The sequence below is a fragment of the Cetorhinus maximus genome, unplaced genomic scaffold, assembly GCF_964194155.1.
Source record: "Cetorhinus maximus unplaced genomic scaffold, sCetMax3.hap1.1 HAP1_SCAFFOLD_1080, whole genome shotgun sequence".
Classification (NCBI taxonomy): Eukaryota; Metazoa; Chordata; class Chondrichthyes; order Lamniformes; family Cetorhinidae; genus Cetorhinus; species Cetorhinus maximus.
The window spans coordinates 8,120-29,644 of record NW_027597022.1 but is presented as its reverse complement, the minus strand read 5'-3'; the positions used below and the strand labels follow the sequence as shown (position 1 = coordinate 29,644).

Here is a 21,525-nt window from a genome sequence, read left to right as displayed (position 1 = left end):
CTGAGGGAGTGCCGCACTGTCGGAGGGTCAGTACCGAGGGAGTGCCGCACTGTCGGAGGGTCAGTACCGAGGGAGTGCCGCACTGTCGGAGGGTCAGTACTGAGGGAGCGCCGCACTGTCGGAGGGTCAGTACCGAGGGAGTACCGCACTGTCGGAGAGTCAGTACTGAGGGAAAACAGGAGAATTGTGCAGAAAGGCCAGTTAGAATGAGTGAAATAATGAAACGACGGAGTTGGGGGTAATGAATATTAGTGAATGAGAGAGAGGGGAGCGAGAATAAGAGAGAGACAAAGACAAAGTTTGAGAGACGGTGTGAAAGGGAAGGAGCTAGTGGAGAGAGAGAGAGAGAGGCAGATAAATAAACAGAGAGAGGGAGAGAGGTTGAGACAAAGAGAGAGTGTGAGAGAGAAAGTCAGGGACAGACTGAGAGAGCGAGAGAGAGAGCGAGAGAGCCGTTGGGGAGAACTGAGAGAGAGAGAGAGCTTTTCTGTAGGGAAGGGAAAGGCAGAGACACAGAGCGAGGAGCTGGGCTCAGGGCCAGGTTACTGAGAACTTCCTCCTTCCTGTCTGCAGACTTGGATCTAAATAATGGCCACGTGTGTGTAACCCAGGGCAGGGTGTGTATAGTGAGACTGAGCCTCTCTCCCTCTCTCTGTAACCCAGGGCAGGGTGTGTATACTGTGTATAGTGAGACTGAACCTCTCTCTCCCTCTCTGTAACCCAGGGCAGGGTGTGTATACTGTGTATAGTGAGACTGAGCCTCTCTCCCTCTCTCTGTAACCCAGGGCAGGGTGTGTATACTGTGTATAGTGAGACTGAGCCTCTCTCCCTCTCTCTGTACTAATTCGTTCATGGGATGTGGGTGTTGCTGGCTAGGCCAGCATTTATTACCCATTCAAGACTCAACTTTAGTGAACCAGATAGGTTTTTCCAACAATTGGCAATGGGTTCGTGGTCATCATCAGGCTTTTAAGTCCGTTTCCCACCATTTGCTGTGGTGGGATTTGAACCCAGGTCCTCAGAGCATTGTTCTCAGCCCAACCCTGGGTCCAGTGACAATACCACTATGCCACAGCTTCTCCCTCTCTCTGTAACCCAGGGCAGGGTGTGTATACTGTGTATAGTGAGACTGAACCTCTCTCTCCCTCTCTGTCTCTCTCTGTAACCCAGGGCAGGGTGTGTAACCCAGGGCAGGGTGTGTATACTGTGTACAGCGAGGGTAAACCCCTCTCCCTCTCTCTCTCTGTCTCTCTCTAACCCAGGGCAGGGTGTGTATACTGTGTACAGCGAGGGTAAACCCCTCTCCCTCTCTCTCTCTGTAACCCAGGGCAGGGTGTGTATACTGTGTACAGTGAGGGTAAACCCCTCTCTCCCTCTCTGTCTCTCTCTCTCTCTCTCTAACCCAGGGCAGGCTGTGTATACCGTGTAGTGTGTGTACAGCGAGGGTAAATCTCTCTCTGTAACCCAGGACAGTGTGTGTATACCGTATACTGTGAGGTTATTGCTCTCCCTCTCTGTCTCTCTCTCTCTCTCTAACCCAGGGCAGGGTGTGTATACTGTGTACAGTGAGGGTAAACCCCTCTCCCTCTCTCTCTCTGTCTCTCTCTCTGTCTCTCTTTAACCCAGGGCAGGGTGTGTATACTGTGTACAGTGAGGGTAAACCCCTCTCTCCCTCTCTGTCTCTCTCTCTCTAACCCAGGGCAGGGTGTGTATACCGTGTATTGTGTGTACAGTGAGGTTAAACCTCTCTCTCTCTATCCCAGGGCAGTGTGTGTATACTGTGCAGTATGTGTACAGTGAGGTTAAACCTCTCTCTCTCTAACCCAGGGCAGTGTGTGTATACTGTGCAGTATGTGTACAGTGAGGTTAAACCTCTCTCCCTCTAACCCAGGGCAGTGTGTGTATACTGTGCAGTATGTGTACAGTGAGGTTAAACCTCTCTCTCTCTCTAACCCAGGGCAGTGTGTGTATACTGTGCAGTATGTGTACAGTGAGGTTAAACCTCTCTCTCTTTCTAACCCAGGGCAGTGTGTGTATACTGTGCAGTATGTGTACAGTGAGGTTAAATCTCTCTCCCTCTCTAACCCAGGGCAGCGTGTGTATACTGTGCAGTATGTGTACAGTGAGGTTAAATCTCTCTCCCTCTCTCTAACTCAGGGCAGCGTGTGTATACTGTGCAGTATGTGTACAGTGAGGTTAAATCTCTCTCTCTCTCTCTAACCCAGGGCAGTGTGTGTATACTGTGCAGTATGTGTACAGTGAGGTTAAACCTCTCTCTCTCTCTCCCTCTATCCCAGGGCAGTGTGTGTATACTGTGCAGTATGTGTACAGTGAGGTTAAACCTCTCTCTCTCTCTCCCTCTAACCCAGGGCAGTGTGTGTATACTGTGCAGTATGTGTACAGTAAGGTTAAACCTCTCTCTCTCTCTAACCCAGGGCAGTGTGTGTATACTTTGCAGTATGTGTACAGTAAGGTTAAACCTCTCTCTCTCTCTAACCCAGGGCAGTGTGTGTATACTGTGCAGTATGTGTACAGTGAGGTTAAATCTCTCTCTCTCTCTAACCCAGGGCAGTGTGTGTATACTGTGCAGTATATGTACAGTGAGGTTAAATCTCTCTCCCTCTCTAACCCAGGGCAGCGTGTGTATACTGTGCAGTATGTGTAGTGAGGTTAAATCTCTCTCCCTCTCTCTAACCCAGGGTATCTGTGTATACTGTTCTAGCCCAGAGCACTGTTTGTATACCATGTGGTGTGTGTATAGTGGGGTTAAATCCCTCTCTCTCTCTCTCTACCCTAGGGCAGTGTGTGTACACTGCGTAGTGCGTGTACGGTGAGGTGATACCTGGAGCTCCCTCACACCCCGGGATAAACTCCCTCCAGGAAATCCAGCCTTGGAAGCAGAGCGGCTTTTGCACTGTTGCCAACACCGACGAGGTTGTGAGTGATCTGTAACCAGAGGGCCGGCCACTCGCACACATTAAGCCGAACTGAACAGGCGGCTGGAGTCCCAATGGAAACTCTGCAGATGCTCTCCTGGTGCTGCCTCATCTTCACAGTATGGATGTTCTCCACGGGCCTGTGAGTGAACAGGGACTGGGACTTCTCTCTGTGTGTGGCGCTGACTTCCCTCTCACTCTCTCTGAACAACTTCCCATCAACATTACCCTCGGGAGAGGCTTCTCCCTCCCTATCTTACAGGGTGTGAATTGCAAATTCGGCTGCATTTCCACTTAAAATGTGTTGCGTTTTCACTTAAAAAGTAAAATTCTATTTTAAATTGTACTCTGTCGAGAGTTCCCTCCCACCCCTCACTTTAGGGGACTCTGCGTTAACAAGGGTGTGTATAACCAGGAGTAGCTACAGCTCTTGTGTTGTGTGGGCAATACTTAAGATAGCACACGCCAAGTGGGCTGAATGGCTGATTTCTGTGCTGTGCATCGCAGGGATGTGTCCCTCAAATACCCGCCTCTCGAGAATTGCGCCCCCCACCACACTGCCTGTCAGTCCGAAACTCTGGAATTCCCTCCCTAAACCTCTCCTCCCCTCTCTAACCTCCTCTAGTCCCGACACCCCCTCCCTATCTCTGTAACCTCCTCCAGCACCTACACCCCTCCCTATCTCTGTAACCTCCTCCAGCCCCTACACCCTCCCTATCTCTGTCACCTCCTCCAGCCCCTACACCCCTCCCTATCTCTGTAACCTCCTCAGCCCTTACACCCCTCCCTATCTCTGTAACCTCCTCCAGCCCCTACACCCCTCCCTATCTCTGTAACCTCCTCCAGCCCCAACACCCCTCCCTATCTCTGTAACCTCCTCCAGCCTCTACACCCCTCCCTATCTCTGTAACCTCCTCCAGCCCCTACACCCCTCCCTATCTCTGTCACCTCCTCCAGCCCCTACAACCCTCCAAGATCTCTGCGCTCCTCCAATTCCGGCCTCTTGAGCATCCCCCGATTCCCATCGCTCCACCATTGGCGGCCGTGCCTTCAGCTGCCTGGGGCCCTGAGCTCTGGAATTCCCTCCCTAAACCTCTCCAACTCGTTCTCTCTCTCTCTCTGTCTGTCTCTCTCTCTCTCTCTCTGTCTCTCTCCGTTCCTTAAAAATTAATCTCTTGGCTCGAGCCTTTGATCGTCCGTCTCTGACATTGTTCCCTATAGAATGTTGTCCGCTATGGCTCCTGTGCCGCTCCTATGGTTGGGCGGGGGTGGTCGGTATGTTACAGGCGCCACCTAAATGCATGTTGTTGTTGTTGTTTTTTTATCATTTTTCTGCTCCCCAGGTCCGATTTGAAGAGGATGATCTCCGGGAACAGCACGGATAACATCCAGTTCCTACCCTTTCTCAGCACAGCTGTTAAGTAAGTCTGGGACATGGTGGCCCCACTAGCGATCTCTCCAACCCGTTCATAGTCATAGTGAGCCCTCCACACCCCCTCCAGCTCCAAGAACTTGCCCTTGAGAAGAACGTGGAACAGGAAGAGGCCATTCAGCCCTTCGAGCCTGTCCTGCCACTCAAGGAGATCCCAGTTGACCTCTGAGCTAACTTTATCAACCCACCTTCGCCCCGGTCTCAGATTGAAATTTAATCGATCCCGGCATCGATCGCCGTTTGTGGAAGAGCGTTCCAAACTTCTCCCACCCTTTGTGTGACCAAGTGTTTCCCAATTTCACTCCTGAAAGGTCTGGCTCGAATTTTTAGATCTTTCCTTGTGCAACAACTCACCAAGGCTCCTTAGACACCACCTTCCAAACCCACGACCTCTACCATCTAGAAGGACAAGGGCAGCAGACACATGGGGAACACCACCACCTGGAAGTTCCCCTCCGAGCCACTCACCATCCTGACTTGGGAAATATATCGGCCGTTCCTTCACTGTCGCTGGGTCCAAATCCTGGAACTCCTTCCCTAACAGCACAGTGGGTGTACCTACACCACAGGGACTGCAGCGGCTCGAGAAGGCAGCTCACCCCCACCTTCTCAAGGGGCAATTAGGGATGGGCAATAAATGTTGGGCCCGGCCAGCGACACCCACATCCCCTGAATGAATGAAATAAAGTTTCTCTGTTCCTCTTAATATCTGGAAAATGTGCTCACCTCATCCTCCAACCACCTAAACTCTCATCCCGGGGACCAATCTAGTGTAACCTTCACTGTCCCACCTCCAATACAAGTATATCCTTCCTTAAATGTGGGGACCAAAACCTCACACAGTATTCCAGAAACTTCTTTAGCCAGAGAGTGGTGAATCTATGGAATTCATTGCCACAGAAGGCTGTGGAGGCCAGGTCATTGAGTGTATTTAAGACCGAGATAGATAGGTTCTTGATTGGTAAGGGGATCAAAGGTTACGGGGAGAAGGCGGGAGAATGGGGTTGAGAAACTTATCGGCCATGATTGAATGGCGGAGCAGACTCGATGGGCCAAATGGCCTAATTTCTGCCCCTATGGCTTATGTTCTTATGGTCTCACCAACACCCTGTACAACTGGAGCAAGGCTTCTTTATTCTTGTACTCCCAGTCCCTGTAATAAAGGCTCACATACCATTTACCTTCCTAACAGCTTCCTGCACCCACACGCTAACTTTCTGTGTTCCTTGTACAAACTCACCCAAGTCTCTCTGAACATCAACACTTACAAGTTTCCCACCTGTTAAAAAATATTCTGGTTTTCTATTCTTACGACCTCCTCCCTATCTCTGTAACCTCCTCCAGCCCCTACACCCCCTCCCTATCTCTGTATCCTCCTCCAGCCCCTACACCCCTCCCTATCTCTGTAACCCCCTCCAGCCCCCTACAACCCCTCCCTATCTCCGTAACCTCCTCCAGCTCCTACACCCCTCCCTATCTCTGTAACCTCCTCCAGCCCCTACACCCGTCCCTATCTCTGTAACCTCCTCCAGCCCCTACACCCCTCCCTATCTCTGTAACCTCCTCTACCCCCTACACCCCTCCCTATCTCTGTATCCTCCTCCAGCCCCTACACCCCTCCCTATCTCTGTAACCTCCTCCAGCCCCTACACCCCTCCCTATCTCTGTAACCTCCTCCAGCCCCTACACCTCTCCCTATCTCTGTAACCTCCTCCAGCCCCTACACCCCTCCCTATCTCTGTAACCTCCTCCAGCCCCTACACCCCTCCCTATCTCTGTAACCTCCTCCAGCCCCTACACCCCTCCCTATCTCTGTAACCTCCTCCAGCCCCTACACCCCTCCCTATCTCTGTAACCTCCTCCAGCCCCTACACCCCTCCCTATCTCTGTAACCCCCTTCAGCCCCTACACCCCTCCCTATCTCTGTAACCTCCTCCAGCCCCCTACACCCCCTCCCTATCTCTGTAACCTCCTCCAGCCCCTACAACCTTCCGAGATCTCTGCGCTCCTCCAATTCCGGCCTCTTGACCATCCCCCCATTCCCGTCGCTCCACCATTGGCGGCCGTGCCTTCAGCTGCCTGGGGGCCCTGAGCTCTGGAATTCCCTCCCTAAACCTCTCCGCCCCTCTCTCTCTCTCTCCTTTAAGACGCTCCTTAAAACCGACCTCTTTGACCGAGATTTTGGTCTCCTCATGTTTCTCAGGGTCTGACTGTGTCTGATTCACGCCCCTGACTCCTTCTGATATTTTGCTGTACTCAAGGTGCTATATAAATGTAGGTTGTTGTTGTGTGCAGTCAAATAGGATGAAAATCCTCTCTCTCCCTCTCTGTCTCTCTCTCTCTCTCCCTCTGCTGTGTGTGTGAAGCCCCATGAAGCAAGTTGCCCCCTCCTCTCTCTCTCTCTTTCCCTGTCGGTTTGGACTAGGCCGCAGCTGGAGCCTGGGGCCTTTCCCCACCGCCCTGCCCCAGCTGCACACTTGGCCTTCGGCTGGGCCTGTGGGGCAGGGGGAGGTGTCTGAGTTATTCTGGCCCCTCCCAGTGTCGAGTGTGTTTCTCTCGGGCCTGTCTGTGGTTATTGATTTGCTCCCTTGTGTCCCTCTGCAGCAACCTGGGCTGGCTCTACTACGGACAACTGAAGGGCGACTGGACCTTGATGACCGTCAACTCCATTGGCGTCATTCTGCAGATCAGTTATATCCTGGCCTACCTCTACTTCAGCACCGAGAAGGTAGACAGCTCCCCATGGGCCCCTCTCCTCCTGCCTAGTATTCCCACTGCCCACTGCATGTGGGCCTGGACCTAATACCCCCCTTGGCTAATGGGAGGTGGGACTGGATCCTACACAGAGATGATTGGTTTGAGCAGTACTGAGGGCCCAGGATACTGGGAACCTCCACCCCACTCATCACTCATTTCAAATAGAAAGACATTGCGGCACTCCCTCAGTACTGACCCTCCGACAGTGCGGCGCTCCCTCAGTACTGACCCTCCGACAGTGTGGCACTCCCTCAGTACTGACCCTCCGACAGTGCGGCGCACCCTCAGTACTGACCCTCCGGCAGTGCGGCACTCCCTCAGTACTGACCCTCCGACAGTGCGGTGCACCCTCAGTACTGACCCTCCGACAGTGCGGCACTCCCTCAGTACTGACCGTCCAACAGTGCGGCACTCCCTCAGTACTGACCCTCCGACAGTGCGGCGCTCCCTCAGTACTGACCCTCCGACAGTGCGGCGCTCCCTCAGTACTGACCCTCCGACAGTGCGGCTCTCCCTCAGGACTGACCCTCCGACAGTGCGGCACTCCCTCAGGACTGACCCTCCGACAGTGCGGCACTCCCTCAGTACTGACCCTCCGACAGTGCGGCACTCCCACAGTACTGACCCTCCGACAGTGCGGCGCTCCCTCAGTACTGACCCTCCGACAGTGCGGCGCTCCCTCAGTACTGACCCTCCGACAGTGCGGCGCTCCCTCAGTACTGACCCTCCGACAGTGCGGCGCTCCCTCAGTACTGACCCTCCGACAGTGCGGCGCTCCCTCAGTACTGACCCTCCGACAGTGCGGCTCTCCCTCAGGACTGACCCTCCGACAGTGCGGCACTCCCTCAGGACTGACCCTCCGACAGTGCGGCACTCCCTCAGTACTGACCCTCCGACAGTGCGGCGCTCCCTCAGTACTGACCCTCCGACAGTGCGGCGCTCCCTCAGCACTGACCCTCCGACAGTGCGGCGCTCCCTCAGCACTGACCCTCCGACAGTGCGGCGCTCCCTCAGTACTGACCCTCCGACAGTGCGGCGCTCCCTCAGGACTGACCCTCCGACAGTGCGGCGCTCCCTCAGTACTGACCCTCCGACAGTGCGGCGCTCCCTCAGCACTGACCCTCCGACAGTGCGGCGCTCCCTCAGCACTGACCCTCCGACAGTGCGGCGCTCCCTCAGCACTGACCCTCCGTCAGTGCGGCGCTCCCTCAGCACTGACCCTCCGACAGTGCGGCGCTCCCTCAGTACTGACCCTCCGACAGTGCGGCGCTCCCTCAGCACTGACCCTCCGACAGTGCGGCGCTCCCTCAGTACTGACCCTCCGACAGTGCGGCGCTCCCTCAGCACTGACCCTCCGACAGTGCGGCGCTCCCTCAGCACTGACCCTCCAACAGTGCGGCACTCCCTCAGAACTAAACCTCTGACAGTGCGGCACTCCCTCAGGAATGACCCTCCGACAGTGCGGCGCTCCCTTGGCTCTGACCCTCAGCGTCAACGCCACGCTCCCTCGGCCCTGACACTGAGAGTGTCGGCCTGGATTATGGGGCCCGGGCCTCTGAAGTGAGGACTCAAACCAATAACCTCCTGACCCAAAGCTTAATATCTCCGCACACCTAAGAGGGAATCCGGCCTCTGTCTTCGCCCATGGGTATGGAGGTACACGGGAGGCCAAGGGTCATGGGTGATAGGCCACAGGAGGTCATAGAACAAGCTGATTGCTTCCACGGATCCTGAGGCCTTGTCCAGCATCTGACCTCTAAGGGTAAAGGCCCTGAAGGTTTCTAACTCCTTTCCTTTTCTCTCTGTGTTTTTTTCCCCTTCACAGTTTCAGGTGGTGTCCAAGGTTGCTTTTTCGGGAGCAGTTTTAGTGACCGTCTACCTCTACTTCTCGATGCTGGTATTGGACGCCGAGCTCCGCCTCAACCAGCTTGGCTTGCTGTGCAGCGCCTTCACCATCAGCATGTACCTCTCGCCACTGGCCGACCTGGTAAAACTCTCGCACGCCAATTCTTCACATTGACGGGGGTGGTGGTGGGGGCCTCGAAATAAAGAAATCTCTCTCGCCACCTTTCTGTGTGTCTCACCGTGGCTCTGGATGGGGCTAACCAGGAGGCCTGGGGCCTTGTGTGTGTGTGTGGTTGGCCACAGGTCTTGGGGCCTAGTGTGTGTGGCTAACCAGGAAGCCTGGGGACTAGTGTGTGTGTGGTTGGCCATGGGGCTTGGGGCCTAGTGTGTGTGGTTGACCACAGGGCTTGGGGCCTAGTGTGTGTGGTTGGCCTCAGGGCTTGGGGCCTAGTGTGTGTGGTTTTCCGCAGGGCTTGGGGCCTAGTGTGTGTGGCTAACCAGGAGGCCTGGGGACTAGTGTGTGTGGTTGGCCACAGGGCCTGGGGACTAGTGCGTGTGATTGGCCACAGGGCTTGGGGCCTAGTGTGTGTGGTTTGCCACAGGGCTTGGGGCCTAGTGTATGCGGTTAACCAGGAAGCCTGGGGACTAGTGTGTGTGTGGTTGGCCATGGGGCTTGGCGCCTAGTGCGTGTGGCTAACCAGGAGGCCTGGGGACTAGTGTGTGTGTGGTTGGCCATGGGGCTTGGGGCTTAGTGTGTGTGTGGTTGGCCACAGGGCCTGGGGTCTTGTGTGTGTGATTGGCCACAGGGCTTGGGGCTTAGTGTGTGTTGTTGGCCATGGAGTTTCGGGCCTAGTGTGTGTGGTTGGCCATGGGGCTTGGGGCCTAGTGTGTGCGTGGTTGGCCACAGGGCTTGGGGCCTAGTGTGTGTGGTTGGCCACAGGGCCTGGGGTCTAGTGTGTGTGTGGTTGGCCACAGGGCTTAGGGCCTAGTGTGTGCGTGGTTGGCCACAGGGCTTGGAGCCTAGTAAGTGTGGTTGGCCAAAGGGCTTGGGGCCTAGTGTGTGTGGTTGGCCATGGAGTTTGGGGCCTAGTGTGTGTGTGGTTGGCCACTGGGCTTAGGGCCTAGCATGCAGCTGGGTATGGGGTCTGAGGTCTTGTGTTTGTGGTTGGCCACGGGGCTTGGGGCCTAGTGAATGGTTAGCCGCAAGACTTGGGGCCTATTGTGTGTGGTTTACCACAGGGCCTGGGGCCTAGCGTGTGTGGTTGGCCTCAGTCCCTGGAGCCTAGCATGTGGCTGGCCATGAGGCCTGGAGCCTGGTGTTTGCGGTTGGCCAAGGGGTAGGGTTGCCATCCCTTCAGGATTGGCCTGGATTCTCCAGGAACTGAAGTTCAGTCTCCAGGATACGGCTGTGTGCAACCCTGGAGATAAATCATCAGGACATTAAAGAAGACACTTTTTTTGTCGTTTTCTTTGAACATTTCTCTTTACCAGATATAAAAATATTGAAAACAAGGGGAAAAAAAGGCTGTTTGACTGACAGTCAAGCGTCATCCAATTGGGTAATGAGTCTTTTAGCTTTTCAATTGGCATCGGAAGGCCGTACGTCACAAGGGTGGATGTGTTGGCCGACTAATGGCTGGAGCGTGGGGGCAAGTCGTGTGGAGAAACCTCCAGGAATAGATTTAATCGCAGTTGGCAACGCTACCGGGGCCTAGTGTGTAAGGTGGGGCCTTGGGCCTAGTGTGAGCTGGGGCCTGGGGCCTGGTGTGTAAGGTGGGGCCTTGGGCCTAGTGTGAGCTGGGGCCTGGGGCCTGGTGTGCAAGGTGGGGCCTTGGGCCTAGTGTGAGCGGGGGCCTGGGGCCTGGTGTGTGTGAGGCTGGCCTTGAAGCCCCCTTGGCTGCTTGGGACGGGGCAGCAGAGATCAGAGGCCACTTGAGGAGGCGAACTCTGACCTGGCCGCTGGAAGCCCTCCAGTGTACCTCGCACAGTACGCCAGGCCCCAGGGCCCTACTGAAAAGACCAAGAGAGAGTCCATATTCCTGTGTCTGCGAGAAACCTGGGTTCCTCGAACTGGTAGAACGGACAGAGGAGTTTGGAATAATGAGTAAAGTCAATTGATAAAAGTCATTCAGGAAAATCCAGTTCCACGGGTCAGTTGCGTTCGTCACCAGAATGAATCATTTCTAAACTCGGCATCAAGGGAGGAAGCGGTTGGGAGGAACTTGTTTTTTTCACACGAAGAGGGTTGTTGGGACGGGGGGGTGGAAATAACAAAAATGTCCTGGGACAGTGAGGAGAGCAGACTGCAGGACTTAGAAAAGGCCAATATTCAGAGAAATTGAATAAATGGAAAGGTCCCAGACACGGGACCTAAAGCCTAGCATGTAGCTGATGGCCTGGGGCCTAGCGTGTGGTTGACCATAGAGCCTGGGGCCTAAGATGTGGTTGACCACAGGGTCCTGAGGCCTAGAATGTGGTTAACCATAGAATGTGGGGCCTAGAATGTGGTTAACCACAGGGCCCTGGGACCTAGCGTGTGCTAAGCCGCTAGGGCCTGAGGCCTAGTGTGTGGTTAACCACAAGACCTGGGGCCTAGCATGTGGTTGACCACATGGCCTGGGACCTAGTGTGTGGTTGGCCCTGGGGCCTAATCCGTGATTGGACACGGGGCCGTGGGGCCTAGTCCGTGATTGGCCACGGGGCCCTGGGGCCTAATCCGTGATTGGACACGGGGCCCTGGGGCCTAATCCGAGATTGGACACGGGGCCGTGGGGCCTAGTCCGTGATTGGCCACGGGGCCCTGGGGCCTAGTCTGTGATTGGCCACGGGGCCTAGTCCGTGATTGGCCATGGGGCCCTGGGGCCTAGTCCGTGATTGGCCACGGGGCCCTGGGGCCTAGTCCGTGCTTGGCCACGGGGCCCTGGGACCTAGTCCGTGCTTGGCCACGGGGCCCTGGGGCCTTATCCGTGATTGGACACGGGGCCGTGGGGCCTAGTCCGTGATTGGCCACGGGGCCTAGTCCGTGATTGGCCACGGGGCCCTGGGGCCTAGTCCGTGATTGGCCACGGGGCCCTGGGGCTTAATCCGTGATTGGCCACGGGGCCCTGGGGCCTAGTCCGTGATTGGCCATGGGGCCCTGGGGCCTAGTCCGTGATTGGTCATGGGGCCCTGGGGCCTAGTCCGTGATTGGCCATGGGGCCCTGGGGCCTAGTCCGTGATTGGACACGGGGCCGTGGGGCCTAGTCTGTGATTGGCCCTGGGGCCTAGTCCGTGATTGGCCACGGGGCCCTGGGCCCTAATCCGTGATTGGCCACGGGGCCCTGGGGCCTAGTCTGTGATTGGCCACGGGGCCTAGTCCGTGATTGGCCACGGGGCCCTGGGGCTTAATCCGTGATTGGCCACGGGGCCCTGGGGCCTAGTCCGTGATTGGCCACGGGGCCTAGTCCGTGATTGGCCAGGGGCCCTGGGGCCTAATCCGTGATTGGACACGGGGCCGTGGGGCCTAGTCTGTGATTGGCCCTGGGGCCTAGTCCGTGATTGGCCACGGGGCCCTGGGGCCTAATCCGTGATTGTCCACGGGGCCCTGGGGCCTAGTCTGTGATTGGCCACGGGGCCTAGTCCGTGATTGGCCACAGGGCCCTGGGGCCTAGTCCGTGATTGGCCACGGGGCCCTGGGGCTTAATCCGTGATTGGCCACGGGGCCCTGGGGCCTAGTCCGTGATTGGCCACGGGGCCCTGGGGCCTAGCTCTTGATTGGCCACGGGGCCCTGGGGCCTAGTCCGTGCTTGGCCACGGGGCCCTGGGGCCTAGTCCGTGCTTGGCCACGGGGCCCTGGGGCCTAGTCCGTGATTGGCCACGGGGCCCTGGGGCCTAATCTGTGATTGGCCACGGGGCCTAGTCCGTGATTGGCCACGGGGCCTAGTCCGTGATTGGCCACGGGGCCCTGGGGCCTAGTCCGTGATTGGCCACGGGGCCTAATGTGAGGCTGGGTTTGAAGCCCTGTAGCGTTAAGACGAGAGCTGTTTCAGAGAGGGAGGCGACAGGGACATGGGCTGAATTGCTGCTCTGTAAAGCTCTCTGCTCGGTGCAGAATGTTGATTTGAGTGTGACAACAGTGTTGGCGGTGACGTTCTCTCCCTCTCTCTTGTGTCTTCCAGGCCAAAATAGTCCGGACTCGGTCAACAAAATGCCTCTCGTTCTCACTGACGGTGGCGACAATCCTTACCTCCACTTCCTGGACTCTGTACGGCCTCCAGCTGTCCGACTACTACATCGTGGTAATGATCTCGGAGGGGGTGGTCAGTTGGGCATTTGGGGCTTGTCAAACGACAGGTTAAACCATCCCGGGGTTGAAAGGGTTAAATCCCGAGGGCAGGTCACACACAGACTCGGCCTGTATCCCCCTCGAGTGTGGAAGATTAAGGGGCGATCCAATCGAGGGGGGTTTATGACGATTAAAGGATTCGATGGGGGTCGATGGAGAGAAACTGTTTCCTCTGGTGGGGGTGGGGAGCCCAGAACAAGGGGGCAGGAGCTTAAAATGGGAGCCAGGCCCGTTCAGGGGGGATGTCAGGAAGCACTTCACACACACACAGGGGAGCGGGAATCGGGAACTCTCTCCCCACAATAAAGCTGTCGAGATGGGGAGAGGATCAATTGGAAATTTCCACTCGGAGGTGGATAGGTTTTTGTTGGGTAAGGTGGGGTTAAGGGTTATGGAACCAGGGCAGGGAGATGGGGCCAGGGTAAGATCAGCTGCGATCTGATTGAATGGTGGGATAGACTCTAAGGGCTGAATGGCCTCCTCCTGTTGAATCTGAGGGATTTTTTAACAACTGTTTCACACAACATGACCGTCTAAACAACTGCTAATGAATTGGCAATTCAGGAAGCAAAAAATTCTCCCCTACTGTCCATACTGAGGCCCAGTGAGTGACCCCCTCCTTTAAGGTTCAGTCTGTGGCATCACACATCCACTGAGCACTTCCACCAGCGCCCCCCTACCCAGCCTGCCGCACTGTCGGAGGGTCAGTACTGAGGGAGCGCCGCACTGTCGGAGGGTCAGTACTGAGGGAGTGCCGCACTGTCGGAGGGTCAGTACTGAGGGAGCGCCGCACTGTCGGAGGGTCAGTACTGAGGGAGCGCCGCACTGTCGGAGGGTCAGTACTGAGGGAGCGCCGCACTGTCGGAGGGTCAGTACTGAGGGAGCGCCGCACTGTCGGAGGGTCAGTACTGAGGGAGCGCCGCACTGTCGGAGGGTCAGTACTGAGGGAGCGCCGCACTGTCAGAGGGTCAGTACTGAGGGAGCGCCGCACTGTCGGAGGGTCAGTACTGAGGGAGCATCGCACTGTCGGAGGGTCAGTACTAAGGGAGCGCCGCACTGTCGGAGGGTCAGTACTGAGGGACTGTCGCACTGTCGGAGGGTCAGTACTGAGGGAGTGCCGCACTGTCGGAGGGTCAGTACTGAGGGAGCGCCGCACTGTCGGAGGGTCAGTACTGAGGGAGCGCCCACTGTCGGAGGGTCAGTACTGAGGGAGCGCCGCACTGTCGGAGGGTCAGTACTGAGGGAGCGCCGCACTGTCGGAGGGTCAGTACTGAGGGAGCGCCGCACTGTCGGAGGGTCAGTACTGAGGGAGCGCCGCACTGTCGGAGGTGCGGTGTTTCAGGATGAGACGTTAATACGAGGCCCTCTCGGGTGGATGTAAAAGACCCAACAGCTGCTGTTGGAAGAGGAGCAGTTGGGGGGTGGTTGGGGGGGCGGAGGGGATGGGGGGTGGGGAGGGTGAGCTCTCCCCCTGTGTCCTGGAGCCCAATATTTACCCCTTAACCAACACCCCCAAAGAAAAACAGATGGACCTGGCTGATGGTCATTTAAGCTGTTTGTGGGATCTTGCTGTGCACCAGTTGGCTGGCCCCTTTCCCCACCTGACAACAGTGACCACCTTGAAAATGAAAAGGACCCTGATTGGGTGGGAAACGCTTTGGGACGTCCTGCGGTGGGGAAAGGCGCTAGAGAAATGCACGACATTTTTCTCGGCGTGTGCCATCGCCAGGGGAGGCTGAGGATTTGCCGAGCTGATCACCGCTGGTTACCGTACAGGCACGGTCTTTATTAGAAACACTGCCGGAGGCCTTCGGGCCTGAATTCGGTTACAATTAAACGTGTTTTCTTTCATTTTTATCTCCCCTTCCCCCTCCTTTCCCAATGTCCCTCCAGGTCCCCAACGTCCCAGGAATCCTGACGAGCTTGGTCCGGTTTTGGCTATTTTGGAGCTACTCGTCGGGACAGGACAAGTACGCGTACCGTCAGGTTCAGGCCTGAGGCCTACTGCGCAGGATGCCAATTTTGCCTATGCTCTGGCTGGGATCTGGAGAGAAATGGGACCATTGCCGCGTTCAACACAGGGGCAGAGGGAACTGAGAGAGGGTGAGAGGAGGGATGAACGAACGATCGCTCTAACCCCTGTTTCTGTCAAACCCTTTCCCACCGATTACCAAGAGCCACCTCTCCGCACCATCAAAACTGCTCCATAAAATGAAGGATTCTTTACCTTTTCTTAACATTAATTCTGATTCATTGCCTTGTCAGTGCCGACGCTCACTGGGGTATGGGTCCCACACACACACTGACTCTCACTGGGGTACGGGTCCCACACACACACACTGACTCTCACTGGGGTACGGGTCCCACACACACACACTGACTCTCACTGGGGTACGGGTCCCACACACACACTGACTCTCACTGGGGTATGGGTCCCACACACACACACTGACTCTCACTGGGGTACGGGTCCCACACACACACTGACTCTCACTGGGGTACGGGTCCCACACACACTGACTCTCACTGGGGTACGGGTCCCACACACACTGACTCTCACTGGGGTACAGGTCCCACACACACTGACTCTCACTGGGGTACGGGTCCCACACACACTGACTCTCACTGGGGTACGGGTCCCACACACACTGACTCTCACTGGGGTACGGGTCCCACACACACACTGACTCTCACTGGGGTAGGGGTCCCACACACACACTGACTCTCACTGGGGTAGGGGTCCCACACACACACTGACTCTCACTGGGGTAGGGGTCCCACACACACACTGACTCTCACTGGGGTAGGGGTCCCACACACACACTGACTCTCACTGGGGTAGGGGTCCCACACACACTGACTCTCACTGGGGTACGGGTCCCACACACACTGACTCTCACTGGGGTACAGGTCCCACACACACTGACTCTCACTGGGGTACGGGTCCCACACACACTGACTCTCACTGGGGTACAGGTCCCACACACACTGACTCTCACTGGGGTACGGGTTCCACACACACTGACTCTCACTGGGGTACGGGTCACACACACTGACTCTCACTGGGGTACGGGTCCCACACATCTTAAACCCCTCGATTCGATCGCCCCTTAATCTTCCACACTCGAGGGAATACAGACCGAGTCTGTGTGACCTGCCCTCGGGATTTAACCCTTTCAGCCCCGGGATCGTTCTGGTGAATCTGCACTGACCCCACTCCCCCTCCAAGGGCCAATAAATCCTTCCTGAGGTGCGAGGGCCTAGAACTGAACCCAGTTACTCCCGATCGAGCTCTGTACAGCAGTAACATCACTTCCACCCCCCCTTTGTATCCCAGTCCCCTCGGGATAAAGGCCGACACCCTCTGGAAAGGTCCCCACAGGCTTTGGGGGAGAGAGTTCCAGATTTTCACTGCAGTTTGTGTGGAAAAGGTGCATCCCACCCATTTCCCGTCTAACATTCCCGGCGCTCACCTTACATCTGTTACCTCCGATTCATGGATTCAACCACTAAAGGAAACAGTGTGCCCATCGCCGTCCTTCAGCCCACTGACCAGACCCCACTAGGGGGCTTGAGCAGCATTAGTTACACTTAATGTAAATTAACTGCTTAGAATTCCCAGCACTGAAACAGGCCATTCAGCCCCTCTGCTCCGTGCTGGTGTTCCTGCCCCACACGAGTCTCCTCCCAACCCCCCTCTCCCTCTCACCCCATCAACATATCCTTCTATTCCTCTCTCCCTCATGTGTTTATCCAGCTTCCCCCCCCTTCAATCCATCTCTGCGATTCACCTCGACCACTCCCCGTGGGAGCGAGTCCCACATTCTCCCCGCGGGAGCGAGTCCCACATTCTCCTCGCTCCCCGCGGGAGCGAGTCCCACATTCTCCCCGCGGGAGCGAGTCCCACATTCTCCCCGCTCCCCGCGGGAGCGAGTCCCACATTCTCCCCACTCCCCGCGGGAGCGAGTCCCACATTCTCCCCACTCCCCGTGGGAGTGAGTCCCACATTCTCCCCACTCCCCGTGGGAGCGAGTCCCACATTCTCCCCGCGGGAGCGAGTCCCACATTCTCCCCACTCCCCGCGGGAGCGAGTCCCACATTCTCCCCGCTCTCTGGGTAAAGAAGTTTCTCCTGAATTCCCCATCGGATTTATCAGGGACTGTCTGATATCGATGGTCCCCCTGGTTCTGGTCTCTCCACCCCCGACAAGTGGAAACATCTTCTCTACGTCGACCCTATCGAACCCCTTTCAGGATTTTAAAGACCTCGATCAGGTCACCCCCTATTTTCCCAGAGAAAAGAGCCTGTTCGATCTTTCCCGATCGATTATAAACCCTCTCCGTCCTGGGATGGTCCTCGTGAGTCTTTTCTTCCAGTGCGTTCTCCGGTGCCTTGATATCCATTCCGGCACGGTGGAGACCAGAACCGTGCACAGTGACGTGGTGAAGTTACAGTCACGGGGACACAGTTCTCACCGTGAGTGAGGTTCTTGGACAGCCTGGCTTGTTCAGCGGCTGCCCCACGTGGGAAAGTCGCTGCCTGAGTTTTGTACCTTATTTAAACTGAAGACCGTTCTTATCATGTTTACGTACCTTGTATCACGACAAGTTTATTAAATGCAATTTAAAACGAGACTGGGTGGCCGTAAATTTCACTTGAACTCGGGGGAGGAGGGGTAACAATAATGTTAGTACGCGAGGAATTCTCGAATCGAGGACAAACGCTCCAGAAACAAGATTTAAATGTAATTAATTAATCCAGAATAAAATTCTAATCTTGTTAATAAGGAACATGGAGCTGTAACAATTGTTAAAAACCCCCATCTGGGTCACTAATGCCCCCTTTAGGGAGGGAAATCTGCCCTCCTTACCCGGTCTGGCCTACACATGACTCCAGACCCCACAGCCCATGTGGTTGGCTCATTGACTGCCTCCCCCCTGAAATGGCCGAGGGGGGTGGGGGGAGACGCTCAGTCGGGTCAAGCCCTGGGAGGAAGGAGTTACCTGTGGGTGTACCTGCCCCATGGGGACTGCAGCATTTCGAGAGGGCGGCTCTCCCACCACCTTCTCAAGGGGGCGATTAGGGGAGTTGAGACCACAATCAGATCGAGTCAAATGGGCAGCCTCAAGGGGAAGGGGAAATAGCCCCTTCTCCCGCTCCTTTCCCCCTCGGTAGCGCTGGAGGGCGTCGGCCTCGATTCGGGGGGGCTTGGGGCCTCCGGAGTTGAACCTCGAAGACGTGACCTCCAGAGCAGAGCGAGAGAGCAACCCGCTGGGCCATGGCCACAGAGATCCTGGCTACAAGGTTCGACGCCGGGTCAACCCAGAATCCCAGCCAAGCCAGCGAACGTGGGCAAGCCAACGGCAACTGAAGATTAATGTCCAAATTCAAGAGGCATTGCTTTAACGCCTGCTTCTTCATTACAAAGATGTTCAAACTCTAATTGGACAATGAAGGGTCCTGGTGTTCTCCAATTGGCTACGGGAAGGCGGGACTCTGTGGTGACTGACAGGCTGGCTAGCCAATGGGGTGTGAGTTGCCCACTCGGTGACGGCGAGGAAGCCCGTGTGATTGAAACTCCAGGAACGCACGTCCTCCAGGGTTGGCAACCCTCAGCTGCCCGTCGAGGTACCTCGTTGTTGACCGGCGATCGAAGGGCTTGTGGGCCTGATTCCCCTCTCCCTCTCCACCTTTCCCGCTTCTACCTCTTGAGGGTGTAGCCAGGGGCTAAGGAAGAGAGCGGGCGATGTGGGATTAACGCGATCCAGGTCATCGACTACCCTCGATCACTGTGGCAAACCCCATTTCGGCATGGGAGAGACCCGTGCAAGCGTGGTGGGCTATTCGTCCTGAATGGCATCAAAGCCTCGGTGCCAATCCATGCCGTGTCCACGCACATCTCACCAGCAGTCACCACATAGGAGTGGCAAATTGCTGTCTGCAACCCTTACCGCAGCTGGACAAATTTATCAACCTCCTAACTTCACCATCAATCAGTCGTCTCCCTTCCTGACTTACACCCAACGACATTGAAATCTATCTCCAGTCCTAGAGGCACAGAGATTAGCAAAGGCTCTGGCACCAAGTATCTGTTACTCTACCCATACTCTACATATCACTCCCGGGTATCTGTTACTCTACATATAACCCATCCCCCCTTAACCCCTCGATTAGGTTCCAGTCCAAAACTCACTCCTGGATAACTGTTATTCTATATAAAAACCACCTAAACCCCTCGATTTAGATTCCAGTCTGTAACTCACTCCCGGGTATCTGTTATTCTATATATAAACCACCCGAACCCCTCGATTAGATTCCAGTCTGTAACTCACTCCCGGGTATCTGTTATTCTATATATAAACCCCCCCGAACCCCTCGATTAGATTCCAGTCTGTAACTCACTCCCGGGTATCTGTTATTCTATATATAAACCCCCCGAACCCCTCGATTAAATTCCAGTCTGTAACTCACTCCCGGGTATCTGTTATTCTATATATAAACCACCCGAACCCCTCGATTAGATTCCAGTCTGTAACTGACTCCCGGGTATCTGTTATTCTATATATAAACCATCCCGAACCCCTCGATTAGATTCCAGTCTGTAACTCACTCCCAGGTATCTGTTATTCTATATATAAACCCCCCGAACCCCTCGATTAGATTCCAGTCTGTAACTCACTCCCGGGTATCTGTTATTCTATATATAAACCACCCGAACCCCTCGATTAGATTCCAGTCTGTAACTGACTCCCGGGTATCTGTTATTCTATATATAAACCATCCCGAACCCCTCGATTAGATTCCAGTCTGTAACTCACTCCTGAGGATCGCTGCGCAATTTGGTCCTCCTGCCTTCCTGGTATTGGGCTATTTCTTTTGAACGCATTTTGTCCTGGAGAGGTTATTCCCACTAGCGTGGGTTGGAAGCATTCATTCATGTCGGATTGTCGGTCGGTGGGGGGAGGGAAGGTGAGGAGTACGTTGATACATCATTCCCGCGCTGATTCATCCTGAACCCTTCCTGGAATCTGGTGACAGTCTGCCGGCAAGACAAGACCTCTGGCAGGTTCTGCAAAGGAAATAGGGCCTCCCATTGTTCTGTGGGGAACAAAAGCTCTCATGTCGCTTCAGCACCGGGTGAATGCATATGTTGCTTGCTTGTCCAGTTATCAGAATGCGTCACACTCTCCTCGCTCTCAGCGTACAACCCTACAGCAGCGGGGGGAACCATTTCTTCCATTGCCCTGTGCCCCCTCTCTCTCTGAATGAGCTGTCCCCTCAGTCCCTATCCCCTCCACTCACCCTGTCACATTCCCTCCCCCGACCATTTATCCTTTCAACCCCTATCCGGTATTTTTTCCCGGAATGAGGGCTTCGCTGGTAGGGATTATTGCCCATCCCTAATTGCCCCCTTGAGAAGGTGGTGGGTGAGCTGCCTTCTTGAGCCGCTGCAGTCCCTGTGGTGTAGGTACACCCACTGCGCTGTTAGGGAGGGAGTTCCAGGATTTGGACCCACCGACAGTGAAGGAACGGCCGATATATTTCCAAGTCGGGATGGTGAGTGGCTCGGAGGGGAACTTCCAGGTGGTGCAGAGGAGATTCACCAGGATGTTGCCTGGGATGAAACATTAAAGTTATGAAGAGAGGTTGGATAGACTTGGGTTGTTTTCGTTGGAGCAGAGAAGACTGAGGGGCGACCTGATCAAGATTATGATTAAGATTATGAGGGGCATGGACAGGGTGGATAGGGAGCAGCTGTTCCCCTTAGTTGAAGGGTCAGTCGCAAGGGGGCATAAGTTCAAGGTGAGGGGCAAGAGGTTTAGGGGGATGTGAGGGAAAACCTTTTTACCCAGAGGGTGGTGAGGATCTGGAATGCGCTGCCTGGGTTGCCTCACATCCTTTAAAAAGTACCTGGATGAGCACTTGGCACGTCATAACATTCAAGGCTATGGGGCCAAGTGCTGGTCAATGGGATTAGATAGGTAGGTCAGGTGTTTCTCACGTGTCGGTGCAGACTCGATGGGCCGAAGGGCCTCTTCTGCACTCTGTTATTCTGGTGGTGTTCCCATGTGTCTGCTGCCCTTGTCCTTCTAGATGGTAGTGGTCGTGGGTTTGGAAGGTGCTGCCTAAGGAGCCTTGGTGAGTTGCTGCAGTGCATCTTGTAGATGGTACACACACTGCTGCTACTGTGCATCGGTGGTTGGAGGGAGTGAATGTTTGCGGATGGGGTG

The 21,525-nt window shown here is 55.6% G+C and overlaps 1 protein-coding gene across 1 annotated transcript; it reads left to right on the top strand.

Annotated features, from left to right (window-relative positions):
• The first annotated feature begins 542 nt into the window (after window positions 1-542).
• slc50a1 (solute carrier family 50 member 1) lies at window positions 543-15,531 on the top strand. Its single transcript, XM_078536299.1, has 7 exons — window positions 543-617; window positions 2,798-3,078; window positions 4,280-4,357; window positions 6,973-7,096; window positions 8,951-9,112; window positions 13,128-13,247; window positions 15,188-15,531. The coding sequence occupies exons 2-7, from the start codon at window positions 3,011-3,013 to the stop codon at window positions 15,290-15,292; spliced, it is 657 nt and encodes a 218-aa protein (XP_078392425.1). The 5' UTR covers window positions 543-617; window positions 2,798-3,010; the 3' UTR covers window positions 15,293-15,531.
• Window positions 15,532-21,525: the final 5,994 nt, after the last annotated feature.